Source organism: Ursus americanus, chromosome 16 (assembly GCF_024610735.1).
Source record: "Ursus americanus isolate L20-20 chromosome 16, mUrsAme1.1.p, whole genome shotgun sequence".
NCBI lineage: Eukaryota > Metazoa > Chordata > Mammalia > Carnivora > Ursidae > Ursus > Ursus americanus.
Genome location: NC_142142.1, coordinates 6,028,680 through 6,044,008, shown reverse-complemented (window position 1 = coordinate 6,044,008; position 15,329 = coordinate 6,028,680). Strand labels below are relative to the sequence as shown.

At 38.9% G+C, this 15,329-nt stretch overlaps 1 protein-coding gene and 1 pseudogene across 1 annotated transcript; one reads left to right on the top strand and one right to left on the bottom strand.

Moving 5' to 3' along the window:
* The first annotated feature begins 6,409 nt into the window (after positions 1–6,409).
* Positions 6,410–7,393, top strand: LOC123782642 (olfactory receptor 52D1-like; annotated as a pseudogene).
* A 482-nt stretch (positions 7,394–7,875) lies between these two features.
* Positions 7,876–8,823, bottom strand: LOC123782615 (olfactory receptor 52E1-like). The gene has a single exon (XM_045782866.1). It carries the CDS (start codon positions 8,815–8,817, stop codon positions 7,876–7,878), a length of 942 nt encoding a protein of 313 aa, XP_045638822.1. The 5' UTR covers positions 8,818–8,823.
* Between the last annotated feature and the right edge of the window lie 6,506 nt (positions 8,824–15,329).

The following is a 15,329-nucleotide window of genomic DNA, read 5'->3' as shown; positions in this document are numbered from 1 at the left end:
CACAGTATGACATCCTACAAAATTTCCAGTGTGGCTGAAAATAAGACTGATAATTCCAAGTATTCTTCAAGATAGGGGACATCTACTGACCGCTTTGGAAACTGGAAGTGTCTATTAACTCTAAATATTCCCTGTGTACCAGCAGTCACTACTAGGTAAATGTCCAAAAGAAATAAGAGATTATGTGCACCAAAACACATACACAAAAATGTTGCTAGGGATTTATTCAGAATAGTGGAAAAAAATCAAACAAGTCAAAATTTTCAGCAACAGTAGAATGTATACATTAATTGGGTTTTTTCATTAAAGAAAATACTACCTGTGAAGAAATAAAACAACACAAATATAACAATGAGAAACAAAAAAAGAAAAAGAAAAAAACCAAACAACTGAATTATTGTTATATGCAAAATGGATTCATCCAACAGAAATCTTGTAAAAGCAAAAACCAGATACATTAAATTGTGTTCTTAAGAATTTTAGACTTTATCGTTTTAATGTGGAACTTGGGGGGCAAAAAAACAAGACCAAAACAAACAAACAAACAAACAAACAAACAAACAAACAAACAAAACAACCTCTGCATGAATTAGAAGATAAGGGGCACAGGGACCACAGGGGAAGGGAGGGAAAACTGAATAGGAAGAAATCAGAGAGGGAGACAGACCATGGGAGACTCTGGGCCCCAGGAAACAAACTGAAGGTTACAGAGGGGAGAGAGGTGGGGAGATAGGGTTACAGAGTGATGGGTATTAAGGAAGGCACCTGTTGTGATGAGCACTGGGTGTTATACGCAACCAATGAATCATTGAACATGACATCAAAAATTAATGGTATACTGTATGCTGGTTAACAGAACATAGCAAAAAAATTTAGATGGCTGAAAGGATTACCTGTTTAAAGCTGTCAAATTTTCCACATTAATATTTAGATGCAACTCAACATTCATCAAAATCCCATTTTGATTAATTTCATATAATTCAATAAATTTTCTGTGAAATTTATTCTGATGAATTATGAAAAGAATAAGGTACATGTCACAACATCAAATTTAGATTATGAGATAAAATGTTAAAGTCTAATATGATTTGAATATTCTAAATCATGTGATATGCAAATCATGGAATAAAATTGAACCAAATATCAAAGTGACATTATGCTTGATGTTTGCTTTTTATTTATATTTTCCTATATTAAAAATAAAAAGTGAAGGAACTAGACACTTATCTATCCTTTCTTCATACATACATATGATGTATTTAAGAAGAAACAATTCTGAGACTCAAGCAAGCCTGCTGAGAGGCAGGCTCCAGAGACAGTCCAGAAAAACTCCCCTGCCCTATCCCCACCCTTCTTGGATTCTCCTGTTATTAAGATGTTAGCTCCAAAGACTTAGAACCTGAGTTCTGAACTCAAGTTCAACTCCCAGTGGTTTCTTTTCTTGTCATGCGGGGAGGCCGTCCCCACTCTATGCCCATGAGAGCCCTAGAAATGAGAAAACATGGCTATAACTGAGCTCATTTAGAAATGCTAAAGGTCTTGAGAGAAGTGAAGTCTTCCTCAGACCAAGGCGCTCATCCTCATCCTCACAGAACCCCTGGTACTTAAGGCAATTTTAGTCCCACTCGTTCGTATCATGGGCTAGCTGGGTGGACAATAGCCAAACGGATGTCTTCAGGGCTCTAATCAGAGCACACAGGCTCTAGGGAAGACACCCTGAGTATGATTTCTCAGGGCACCTGAACCCATTTGGGTTTGTGACCCCTGAGTAGACCACTGCTGTTTTACTCTGTAGGGGTGGAGATTAGGCTACAACTTTTATTGAGGATAAATTTGTGTGTGGGCTTCTCTGCTTAGTTCAGTACATCAGAGGAAGGCTGATGAAGGAGAGGATGAGGGTATAGATGTATCAGTCCTATATCCTGAGCAAATCTATGGTATCTGAGCAATGATTCATGCTGCTCAAGTAGTCTTCAATGCATTGTGCCCTTTTACATTGATGGAACCTTATGGAGGGCTCATCTCCTAAAGATGAATGCAAAGATGACAGACTTGGTAATTATACTTGCTTTCAAATTCCAGATCTTTGAATTCATAGAATGATTTTGGGGAACTTAAATTAACTTTCTTAGTTTTTTGGTTTTTTTTTTTTTTTAATCTGTGTTGTAAGTATGGTTATCTACTTAAGACCCCCCCTAAGGATTAAATGGGATAACGCCTGCAATGTAAATACTATATGTACCTAATATACGCCACTTCATGTTGATTTATTTTTGTAAAGAGATGGATAGGGGTGTAGAATTTAGCCCGAAAACATTATAGGGTTTTCTTTTTCTAATTTTTCCTCCCCAAAAGCAGATGTGAATTTCTTTAGCTCCAAGTCCTCTTTTTTTCCATGCTTTGTAGTCAGACAAGGAATCAAATGCTAACAGAATTTGATTTTGTTGGAAGCTAATCCCTGGGTATGTCTTAAAGACTTAATATTAGAATCAGGAAAACTATTAATGCACTGTGGTGTTTGGGGATAGTGTGGACTATAATAAATTTATAGTGATTCCACTGTTTGTCTTAAATTTATATTGAAATTATTTACCAGAAAAATAATAACACTCCCTTAACTTCTCCTGTTCTCTTTTCTTCATTCATTGGGACAAGCAAATATATGAAAATACATGGCCTCTGTCTGTCAAGTAAGAATTTGCAATATAATAAAGGAGAAAAACATGCAGAAATATAAAATACAATATGACAAGAGATAGAAGACAGGTAAGTACAGATAGCATAGGAACACTTGAGGATGGAGGTCCATGATGGTTCAAAATTCCTAGAAAATATTCTTACAGCTGATATGTGAGCAGATTTTTCAATTCTAACCAGGTTACCTAGGGTTTGTATGTGTGAAGAAACGCCATGACAAAGACATAAGGTTACCACTTTCACGAATTGAGTAGATGACCCATTCCTATGTGCAGAGAGATATAGAAAACATTTCAAGAGTTAGAAAACTTGCTAATATTTTATAAGACATAGAAGGCCACATTTTCTTTGTAATTTCTTGGTTTTTATTATTTTCTGGTAATTAACATTTGTAACTGTGTTTGTTTATTTATTTACTTGCCTTAAACTACACATGTAATAATACATGAATATATAGAATATATTGGCACTGTTTAAAAATGCCAAGCCATGCAGATACAGCTAAATTATATGCTCTATACCTCTTTCCATCCATTCCACAGTTTAGATCTCTTCTCCATTGGCTGTGTATACATTTTAGGTTATTATGTTTATAAAATTCTTCTAAATGTGTGTGTATATGCACATACATATATACATGCACTTAATTTTTGCATGGGTGTCAATGTTAATGGAAAATATCAAACTTCTGCTTCATTTTTTTCATTCAAATTTTTTTCTATGTCAGCTTACATAAATACTTATTCTGTGTTTCTGAGCGTTCTATAATATATAGATAACACAGATTTTTAAGTTCAGCATTACTTTATTGATGGACATTTTGAATGCTTCACTATTAATTCCATTACAGGCTCTGTTACAGTGCATATACTTCCATAGGTATATGTGAACAGTATTCCCTTGGATGGCAAGTAGTTAAATTGCTCTGCCCAGAACTTAGTTTTTAATAAGAAAAATACTATGAAATTTTCCTCTAAGAGTAGGGTCAATTTTCTCCAATCAATTGGGCATAAGAATCACTCTTTAACCCAAACCTCATTAATGCTTGTTATCATCAATCTTGAAATTTTGTTGGTTAAAAATATCATACTGTATGAATTGTATCATATTCATTTAAGTTTTAATTTCCTGAAGTGTGAATGTTTTCTCTACATAATCTTTCCACATATTTTCTTTTTTATTTTTAAAGATTTGTTTGTTTATTGTGAGAGAGAAAGAGAAAGGCAGTGAAGGGGCAGAAGGAAAAGGAGAAAATCTCCAGCAGACTCCCTGCTGAGCATGGAGCCCGACCTGGGGCTAGATCTCAGGACCTGAGATCATGACCTGAGCTGAAATCAAGAGTCAAATGCTTAACCCGTTAGCCACCCAGGTGTCCCTGTCCACATATTTTCTATTGGTAAAATATGTTTAAATTGTGTAATGGCATAGAGCAAGTAAAAGGAATGAAGGCAAAAGTGCATGAGAAATATGAGAATGTTGATGGAATTACAAATATAGATAAAAGGATATCAAGTTTCATTTTAGGACAAAAGAAGAAAGAATGTGAAAATGCACTAGCTTAATGTATATGTGTGTACATAAACATAAAGGTAGGACAGGGTAAGGTTGACAGAGCTGTCTGGTGGCAGATGTAAATTTTCTTTCTGAGATTGAGAGGTTAATTTTCCCTCTGAGAGGTCATATGTTGAAAGTGAAGGAGGATTACTTAAAAAGAGAAAAGCTTAGATTTGGACCAGTTCCTTTATGGAATATAATAGTTGGGTGCTTTTGACCAGTATTCATAATCAAATTAATAGTGATGGCTTTTTTTTCTTGTTGTGAGATACAGGACAATCCTTGTCTTCTTCTAACATACACAAATACAAGTAGACTGTCATCTCATTAGGTCAGTTTTTATCACTACATTTAAGAATAAGGGCTTTAGAATCAGTGCCTGGGCAAGAAACAGGTCTATCACTTATTATAGATATTTAAAGTTATAGAAGTTACCTAAATTCTTCTCATCAAAATGGAGATGAAATTTGTGAGATAATACATGAAATGTTCTCAGGAAAACAACTGACTCACATCAAGCATTTTAAAATGTTTAACTATTAAATTATTATATAACTCCCCAATGAATTGGTTTCCCTGGATTTCTCTTCTGTCCCAATTCATAGTGTGCTTCAGACAGAAATGTCATTACCTAAACTTTCCATAGAACCTTGACCCACCTATCCAGCTGTTTTTGCATTCAAAAGAGAATATCCATCTCTAGGGATCTTGAAGGCCAAATAACCACAGCAAGCAGAAACTCTGGGTACGAAACTTCAATGGAATAATAGCAAAACACATGTCATCACTGTCACTCCATACTGATGCCCAGTCTGCTATGCATATTCCAATCCTGGCTTCAGTGGACACTGACTTAGGGAGCATTTTTCCTGATCACAACACTCCATAATCTTCAGCTGTCCACAATAGTGTTGAAAGGAGTGTCTGTGGAACAGTGTCAATTGTGCTTCTAAGAAGAAAAGGAGGAAAAATCTGTTTATTTTGGGACCACTATGACTTTCAAAATGTTCTACTAGTCTTAAGAAATGGAAGAAGTATAATCAGCAAATCACAGCATGGGGTGGGGGGAGGGATCAGCCAAGCAGAAGTGTGCAGAGTGAAGGAAAGGTCACGAGGGGAAGTTTGGATGAATTTGCCTGGAGAGGGAGCTCAGTGGAGAGCCAGTCATAGAGCAGTTCGACTAAGTCGATACATTTAAGGGAGGAAGGAAATTCACGAGCGAGGTTATAATCACATTGCCACAATTCCCTCCCTGGGAGGGCAGGGCTAAACACAGATGTGTCACCTGTGGACAGTCACAAGTAATGCAAAGAGCTGTTCACTTCCTGACACACTGTTATCAGCCCCACTCTGGTCATCATGCTTATTGAGCTCCAGGTTGGTGTGAAGAACCTCCTTCTGGTCCTTCCCAAGCAAGCAACATAGCCTCCCAAATCTTGGAATTCCATTCTCAAAGCTACACCCTATAACTGAGCTTCTTGGCATGTCCCAGAACCAGGATGACTAAAATCTAAAGAAAAAAAAAAGACATATTTTCTCTTCCTGTCATTCCTCCTGCCTGTGTAATTTATGTCTTACAACTGTTTCTAAGTCCTCCAAACCCATAACTCTTACATATTTTTCCCGTATGATTCTACATATATGTTTACAAATACATGTATCTTAATGAAAGAAATTAGTTGAAGGATCCATTACGTACAGTGTAGTTTCAATGAATTAAGCAGTTATTCCACCGTGCATCTACATTTATTTTTATTATATTTTTAAAATATTTTTATTTAAATTAGTGAGAGTTAACATACAATGTAATATGGGTGTTGTACACACATATTGAATCACTAAATTATACACCTGAGACTCAAACATTGTTTAGCTTTCATTTGGTATTACTTTCTTCTCAGTGGATAGAAGATTTTGGACTTTCATATATTTAGCTCTGATTTTGGGGACCTGCATATTTTCCCCTATTTGGCATCTACAGATCAGGCACATTGCAAATTACAACTGTGAAATCGTATCTGAGAGATATGATGAAATAATTTGTTAATATTGATAGGCATTGTAACTACTCTATGACATACAATTCCCTACTGACTTAACTCATCAAAGGTTTGGATATTTCTAAGTTATTATTTCTGTTTGGTGTAGAAAAAAATTCATGAAGAGAAAGCTAAAACTTCTGACACCTGTTATGTCAACATACAGTAAGACTGATGTCCATCCATCAGCCTTCATTCTCATTGGCTTTCTTGGGTTGGAGGCTGCCCACATCTGGATCTTCATCCCCTTCTGTGTGGTCTACGTTTTGGCCCTCCTGGGAAACTGTTCTCTGCTGTTCATCATCAAGATGGACTCCAGCCTCCATGAGCCAATGTACCTCTTCCTCTGCATGCTGGCTGTGGCTGATCTTATTGTGTGTACCACAGCTGTACCGAAACTTCTTAGCCTTTTCTGGTTCCATGATGGAGGGATTCGTTTTGAAGCCTGCCTCACTCAAGTGTTCCTGATTCACTCTTGCTCCACCATGGAATCTGGCTTCTTCCTGGCCATGGCATTTGACCGTTATGTAGCCATTTGTAACCCATTAAGACATTCAGCTATTCTGATACACGCTGTAATTGGGGGGATGGGTTTAGGTATAGTACTCGGGCACAGCACTTCTCAGTCCTCACCCTTTTCTGCTATGTTGGCTTCCCTACTGCAGGACCAATATCATTTCCCACACCTACTGTGAGTTCATGGCCCTCATCAAGATTGCCTGTGCTGAGACAAGAGTCCATAGAGCCTACAGCCTCGTTGTTGCCTTCCTCACTGGTGGGGTGGATTTCATATTGATCATCTGTTCTTATGTTCTCATACTCCACACTGTCTTCCACCTCCCATCCAAGGAGGCCCGACTCAAGACCTTGGGGCCCTGTGGCTCCCATATCTGTGTCATCTTAGTGTCTTATACTCCAGCCTTCTTCTCTTTTCTCACCCACAGGTTTGGTCACCATGTGGCTCCCCATGTCCACATATTTATGGCCACCATCTATCTTCTTGTCCCCCCCCCCATGGTGAACCCCATTATCTATGGGGTGAGGACCAAGAAGATATGGGACAAATTCTTAAATTTTTCAGTTTTTCAAAGCCTGTGAGCTAAGTCTTTTGTGTTGGGGAGTAACATATGAGCAAATGTTATATTGTCTATCTTAGAATGTGTGATTTCTTCATGGAGCTCCTCTTTTAATGGTCAGAGGGTGTGGGTTTTCTGTGGGAAGTAACTCATCCAAAGACATATTTTATGTTGTAACAATTGTTACATAGAGGCAAATGTATTATTGAGTATGACTCTTTACCAAAATGTTAAAATATTGTTTCCTAAAAAACACACACACAAGCATAAAATGTAGAATCATCTGAGGCTAAAAACAAGAGATATTTAAAATTAACATGATATATAATCACGTATCTTTGGTTTACCATTTAAGACTTACTACCAGATTTACAAATTTCCTTTTTTTTTTTTTTTTTTGCCCCAGTTCTCCCCTGAGAGGGGCCTGCATAACTTCCAAATGTTCTCTTTCCATTCTGAAGAAAGGGAATTAGTGCTGTTTCCTTCTTCAATTTGATTCTTTACAAGAGCTATGTTTTTTCCTTGGAAAAGACTTTCAGCACCTGTTCTCTAATCTGTTTAGTTCTGACGCCATAGATTACAGGGTTGAGAGCAGGTGGAATGACTACGTAGAAATTAGCCAAAAGGATGTGGATATAGCGTGGAATATTCTGGCCAAACCTGTGGGTCATAAATGAAAAAAATGCTGGGGTGTAGAAAGCCAACATGACACACACGTGAGAGCCGCAGGTGCTAAGTGCTTTGAGCCGGGCATCGTGGGAAGGCAGTCGAAAGACTGCACGAAGGATCTGGACGTAGGAAATGACAATAGCTATGATGTCCAACACCAGGACAGAGATGGCACATAAGCCGTAGACGATGTTGACCCTGATGCTGGCACAGGACAGGCGGGCAATGCCCATGTGCTCACAGTAAGTGTGAGGAATAATTTGGTGTCCACAAAATGGTAACCGTAGGATGAGTAGAACAAAGGGCATGGCAAAAGACAAAGTTCTCAGTAGGATTATCAATTCAATGATGACTACTACCTTGTTTGTCAAGACCAGTGCGTACCGAAGAGGGTTACAGATGGCCACGTAGCGATCATAGGCCATGGCCACGAGCACAGCTGACTCCATGCCAGTACATAAGTGGATGAAGAACATCTGGATGAGACATCCCTCAAAGGAGATTTCTCTCAGTTTGAACCAGAAGATGCCAAGCATCTTGGGGATGGTGGACGTTGACAGGCCCAGGTCGATAGATGACAGAATGGCCAGGAAGTAGAACATGGGCTGGTGGAGGCTGCTCTCGGTCTCAATCACTGAAAGGATGCTTATATTCCCAAGAACAGCTGTCAGGTACACAGCAAAGAAAGGGAAACCAATCCAGATATGTATATGTTCCAGCCCCGGGATCCCCAGAAGGAAGAAAGAGTACGGATGAAATAGGGTGGTATTAAGTGAGGCCATCTTCTGGGATATTTTGAGAGTGAAATAGATTATCGATCAAGTACCTCTCATTCACTGAATAAGCCTCATCCTTGCTTCGTGCACAGAGAAAATGAAGGGATCAGTGAGGGGATCAGACCTGTCGTGTCTACCCATCACTGAGACCTGAAAGGGTACAAACTGAATGGTAAAATGAAGCCACGTGATTTCAGTGTACTTCATCATATCCATTCAATTTAATTAAATATTGGTATTCAATCAAAATTGACTGAGTATCTAGTATAGATGTGGCAAATTCTGCAAAAGGTGAGTTACAGAAGTTTCCTTTTTTGATGGAACTTGAAGTTTTAGTGGTTGAAACAGTTATGCAATCAACCATTTAAATTAATAAAATAATTGTTAAGATAAAGTTGTTCTCTTGGTCCTTAGGTACACAACATATTTTCCTGTAAATCATTTATCATTATTTTATACAAAAATCATTTGATTTATGACTACACACATTATGTACAAGGTAGGAATGTAAACATGAGCCTAATGACGGCCATTAGGACTCTGCATGTTCCACATTTCCGAGCTGAGCATATATAATGCAGTCTCCAAAGAAACTGCAAGTGTAGCAAACCAGTATTTTTTAAGACAATTTTGGATCTGTGTACGCTCCTGGATGTTTAAGGCCCCCAAAACAGTTTTCATGCCGTAGTCATTTTCTGATCTCTCCTTTCTTGCTGGTGCCAGTATCACAGAATAAATCTGCCTTGAGATTTCATTAACGAAGCCACACCAAACTTCATTTCAGGACAATCCTCTTCATCTGGGTCTGCTTAGAAGGGAGTGTACATATTCCTCTTCAGTTCTGTTCTGATGATAAGGAAATAGAACCTTGCCCTGTAAGTACCCTCCTGCAGATGTCTGTGCAGGAAGAAACACAGAATTACACATGGGCACAGAAACACTAATGTTCAGGTTTGTACAAGAATACAAAATTATTCAGTAAAGTGAATTAATTTATACACACCAGTCCTGGAAACTAAATTCATCATTTCTCTGACTATAAAAGTTGTTACAATACATACACATTAATAACTCTAAGCACGTTGTGATCAAGAGCTCTTCCTTTCTCTTTTACATACTCTTGAGATGATAGATAGATAGATGATAGATAGATCATAGATAGATAGATAGATAGATAGATAGATAGATAGATAGATAGATATCTGCACACGGAGAGAAGGTCTGGCCCTTAAAAGTACTCAGTAGAAATCGAATTACCAAGAACCAGCAGCAGGAAAGTAGGTCTAATCCATACCAGTAGGAGGCTGTCTCCTTACTGACCTGAGAAGTTTGGGAGCACGTGGAGGGCTGTGTTATTGTTATAGATCACCTTTGATGTACTCCACTCTCTTACAGACAGAACTAGGCCTTTCCATTGCTCCTCTGCCCAGTATTCTGTGAGAAAGTCCTGTGCAAAGCAGGAAGAAGCCACAAACTGCATTAGCCAGATCAACTGTATTAGAACAGTATGTCTGGGGATGGAAGCATGTGTGTGTTTGGGTCTGTGCATGTGCATTTCTGTGTGTGTGTGTGTGTGTGTGTGTGTGTGTGTGTGTTGGAAAAGTGCACTGCAGCTTGGGTCTTGGGCGAATTGCTTAAGAAATCCCGGACAGAAGAGTTTGATCACAGGTACAGGAAGGTGACAGTTAAGATAACTAGTCAAACCAAGCAAATTAATAGATCGAGAAAATAGAAGAGGGATTTCAAGAAAGAAATAAGAACGATATAGAAAAAGAGCCCTAATTTGAACAGGGATGACTGTATGCAAGGAATAGAATTTGAACCCAGGAGATTTGGGAAGGGGATGAAATAGAACCCTAGAATCGGATTTCTTCTTCTGTGATTGTGGTTCAGCTAATTTAGAGTTTAGTAAGATGAGAAATGGAATAATGTTTAGAAGCAGACACTAGGAGTTGAAGCCAGAGTCTTCCTGCCATGTGAATTTGGTTCAATTATTTCCCTTCTTTGGGTCTATGATTCCTCACCTATGAAATGAAGCTAAAATGCAGAGTTCTCATGAGGTTTGCATGAGTCAAAATGTGTCATCAAGAATGTATAGTTACAATTCCTGGTAAAAACCTATCGATTAGAACAGGATAAAGTAGAGAGCTATCGTGGAAGTGGTTCCGACTTATCTCAGGCCTTCAGATAATCCTCACATCAGGGGTCAGCAGACTAAACCCTCATCCTCACTTCACATGCATATAACTATTTTGATAGGGTTTCTAACATTTGTAATAGAGTATATCTGATTAAACCAATGGTTAGACATTTTCACAGACATTAACATTATGTTCTCGGAGACCAAACCATTCCAAAATGATTAGCACATTGGGGCGCCTGGGTGGCACAGCGGTTGGGCGTCTGCCTTCGGCTCAGGGCGTGATCCCGGCGCTATGGGATCGAGCCCCACATCGGGCTCCTCCGCTGGGAGCCTGCTTCTTCCTCTCCCACTCCCCCTGCTTGTGTTCCCTCTCTTGTTGACTGTCTCTATCTACGTCGAATAAATAAATAAAATTTTTAAAAAAATGATTAGCACTACCTTCAGTTGAAAGAAAGTAGCAAGTGGTTTGGTGTGTTTTACTAGGTTGTAATTGGTGAGAGGTAATTTCTGAAGAGATTAAGGTAAACTCGACTATTGTTCTCCGTCTGTGTCAAAAATGCCCTCAGGATGGCAACATTTATCCAACCTTTAAATGAGATTAGAGGGGATTGAAGGACAGGTAACAGTGAGCAAGAGACAGAACAGATGAGAAGAAAGAACCTGACTGATCAGTAATTAGACAGACTCCAGGTCAGTGAGGAGCTCTCTGCACAGAAAGAACGGCAGAGTTGTCGAAAGCCGTAGGAGCTGCACACAGAGATGGTGCGAGGATGTATCAGAAATAAAAGCAGCAGTTGCCCATGTGCACGTAAGAGCTTATCTCAGCACATTCCTACAGTCAGTTCCCTTATCCCCTCCCTCCGGTCAGCACGTTTTCCTACTCCCCCCACCCCCGTCCTATCATCCACCACTCTTTTCCTTGTGCTCAGCTGGACGCAGATAAGGATCCATACTTCTAAAGCATCCCTTACCAGCAAGGACTCCGGGAGAAGTTAGCAAATCTCCCCTAGCATCCTTCTGAGCTCCATTTGCTTTGGTGGGAGGATTTTTTATAATGTGACTGCAGCCTCTAGAGTGAGAACTTTGTCTGTCTTGGAACTCCCTGAGGATAGTGGGGGCTAGAAACCTCGGAGATCTGGATTAACTCCTTTTCTAGTGCAGTAGAGTACACCAGACACTGATAGACCATATCCTGATTCTGGCTCCTGACTTCCAAATCTAGGATTAGCATAGTTCCAGACAGACAATTATTATTATTATTTTGGTCTTGTAAAATTCTTAACATTTTTTCCAACAAGGTTCCTGGAATTGGTTTTAGGCTATTGATTTTGAACTCCTCAAAGGGGAGGGGGTGCTGGTCCAGTCCCCAAATATATATAAGCTAATGATTGAATTAAGTCTGGGTATATCTTCTTAGTATTGTGTAACTACCATATTGACTCCATATTTATTATAACTGAAGTGCTCAAAAGTAAAGAAGTACACTAAAATTGCTCCATAATGACTCAGTATTTAGCATAATTGCACTATCCTGAAGTGAAGAAATGCACACAGTTTTGCATCATACTGAAATCTATCATGGCATTCCAGTGGCGGTTTCCCATCAGTAATGGAAAGCAGAGATAAAAATCCAGAAGGCAGAGGCTAGTCATTTTATCACTCCCTTCCTGACCACTTGTTTAAAGCCATGTACGAATGGCCTTAGCCTTTCAATCTCAATTTTGAAACCTGTAAAATGAGGACAATTGTCAAAAGAGTTTCAGTGTCCTGTAGTCCTAACATCATATGAGAGTGTCATCCGTTTCACTGATGAAGAGACAGAAATCAAGAGGGGAAAAGAAGTTTACATGGGGAGGTAGAGCTGCGTGTTCAAGCTTCCATTCCAGAGGGCTTTCCATGCGTAACAGGAACTGATCTGGGACATTCAGATGGATACAGCAGTTTCATCGTTCATTCTCGGATGAATTCAAACAACTATGCACTGACCGTCTACGATGTATCAGGTACCATTTTAGGCACTGCCCGTATAGTAGGAAACAGGACAGCCAGTAAGAGAAGACAAGAAACAGAATATAGAATTACATAGATGAGATATACTGTCTGCAAAAGACTCATTTTAGACCCCAATACACCTCCAGATATAAAGTGAGAGGGTAGAAAACCATTTATCATGCTAATGGAGACAAAAGAAAGCTTGGGTAGCCATCCTTTACCAGCCAAATTAGATTTTAAACCAAAGACTGTAATAAGAGATAAGGAAGGACACTATATTAGAATTAAAGGGTCTATCCAACAAGAAAATCTGACAATTGTAAATATTTATGACCCTAACATGGGAGCAACCAATTATGTAAGCCAAATAATGCAATATTAACGAAACACATTGATAATAATACAATAGTAGAGTGCTTTAACACCCTATTCACTGCCATGATCGTCTAAGCAGGAGATCAACAAGGAAGCAACAGCTTTGCATGACACACTGGACCAAATTGACCACAAATATATTCAGGTCATTCCATCTAAGTCAAGGGAATATACATTCTTCTCGAGTGCACATGGAACATACATTCTTCTCGAGTGCACATGGAACATTCTCCAGAACAGATGACATAGTGGGTCACAAATCAGGTTTCAGCTGGTACCAAAATATTGGGATCATTCCCTGCATATTTTCAGACCACAATGCTTTGAAACTTGAAGTCAATCACAACAGGGAATTTGGAAAGAACTCAACGACAAGGAGGCTAAGGAGCATCCTACTAATGAATGAATGGGTCAACCAGGAAATTAAAGAAGAATTAAAAACATTCATGGAAACAAACAAAAATGAAAACACAATAGTTCAAAATCTTTGGGATGGAGCAAAGGTGGTCCTAAGAGGGAAGAAAATAGTCATATAAGCCTTTCTCAAGCAACAAGAAAGGTCTCAAATACATAGCCTGATGTTACACCTAGAGGAACTGGAGAAAGAAGTGGGGGGAAAAAAGCCTAAACCCACCAGGAGAAGAGAAGTAATAAAGATAAGAGCAAAAATCAATGAAATAGAAACCAGAACAGTAGATCAGATCAATGAAACTAGGAGCTGGTTCTTTGAAAGAATTAATAAGAACAATAAACCCCTGACCAGACTTATCAAAAAGAAAAGAAAAAGGACCCAAATAAAGAAAATCATGAATAAATGAGGAGAGATCACAATCAACACTGAAGAAATACAAACAGTTATAAGAACATATTATGGGCAAATATATGCCAACAAATTAGGCCATCTGGAAGAAATGGATGCATTCCTAGAGACGTATGAACTACCAAAACTGAAACAGGAAGAAATACAAAACCTGAACAGACCCATAACCAGCAAGGAAATTGAAGCAGTCATAAAAATATCTCCCAACAAACAAGAACCCAGGGCTGGATGGCTTCCCACGGGAATTCTACCAAATATTTAAAGAAGAAATGATACCTATTCTTGTGAAGCTGTTTCACAATGTTGAAATGGAAGCAAAACTTCCAAACTATTTCTATGAGGCCAGCATTACCTTGATCTCAAAACCAAAGACCCCACTAAAAAGAGAATTGCAGACCCACATCCCTGATGAACGTGAATGCAAAAATTCTCACCAAAATACTAACCCATAGGATCCAACAATACATTAAAAGGGTTATTCACCACAGCCAAGTGGGGTTTATTCCAGGGCTGCAAGGGTGGTTCGACATCCACAAATCAATCAATGTGATGCACCACATTAATAAAAGAAAGGATAAGAACCATACCTCTCAATAGATGCAAAAAAAGCATTTGACAAATACAGCATCCTTTCTTGATTAAAACTCTTCAGAGTGTAGGGAAAGAGGAAAAATACCTGACTATCATAAAAGCCATCTATGAAAAGCCCACAGGGAATATTACCCTCAATTGGGGGAAAACAGTTTTCTCCCTAAGGTCACTAACACAACAGGGATGTCCACTCTCGCCACTGTAGTTCAACATAGTACTAGAAGTCCTAGCCTCAGCAATCAGACAACAAAAAGAACTAAAAGGCATCCAAATCAGCAAGGAAGTCAAACTCTCACTCTTTGCAAGTGACATGATATTCTATGTGGAAAACCCAAAGGAGTCCACCCCAAAATTTCTAGAACTGATATGAGAATTCAGCCAAGTGGCAGGATATAAAATCAATGCACAGAAATCAGTTGCATTTCTTTTTTAAAAAAATATTTTACTTATTTATTTGAGAGAGAGAGAGCACAAGCAGGGGAGTGGAAGAAGGAGAGGGAGAAGCGGGCTCCCCACTGAGCAGGGAGGCAGATGTGGGGCTCGATCCCAAGACCCTGGGCTCATGACCTGAGCCAAGAGCAGATCCTTAACTTACTG

Coding starts and splice junctions, on each gene's coding strand:
- LOC123782615 (XM_045782866.1), bottom strand. CDS start 8,817: ATGGCCTCACTTAATACCACCCTATTTCATCCGTACTCTTTCTTCCTT.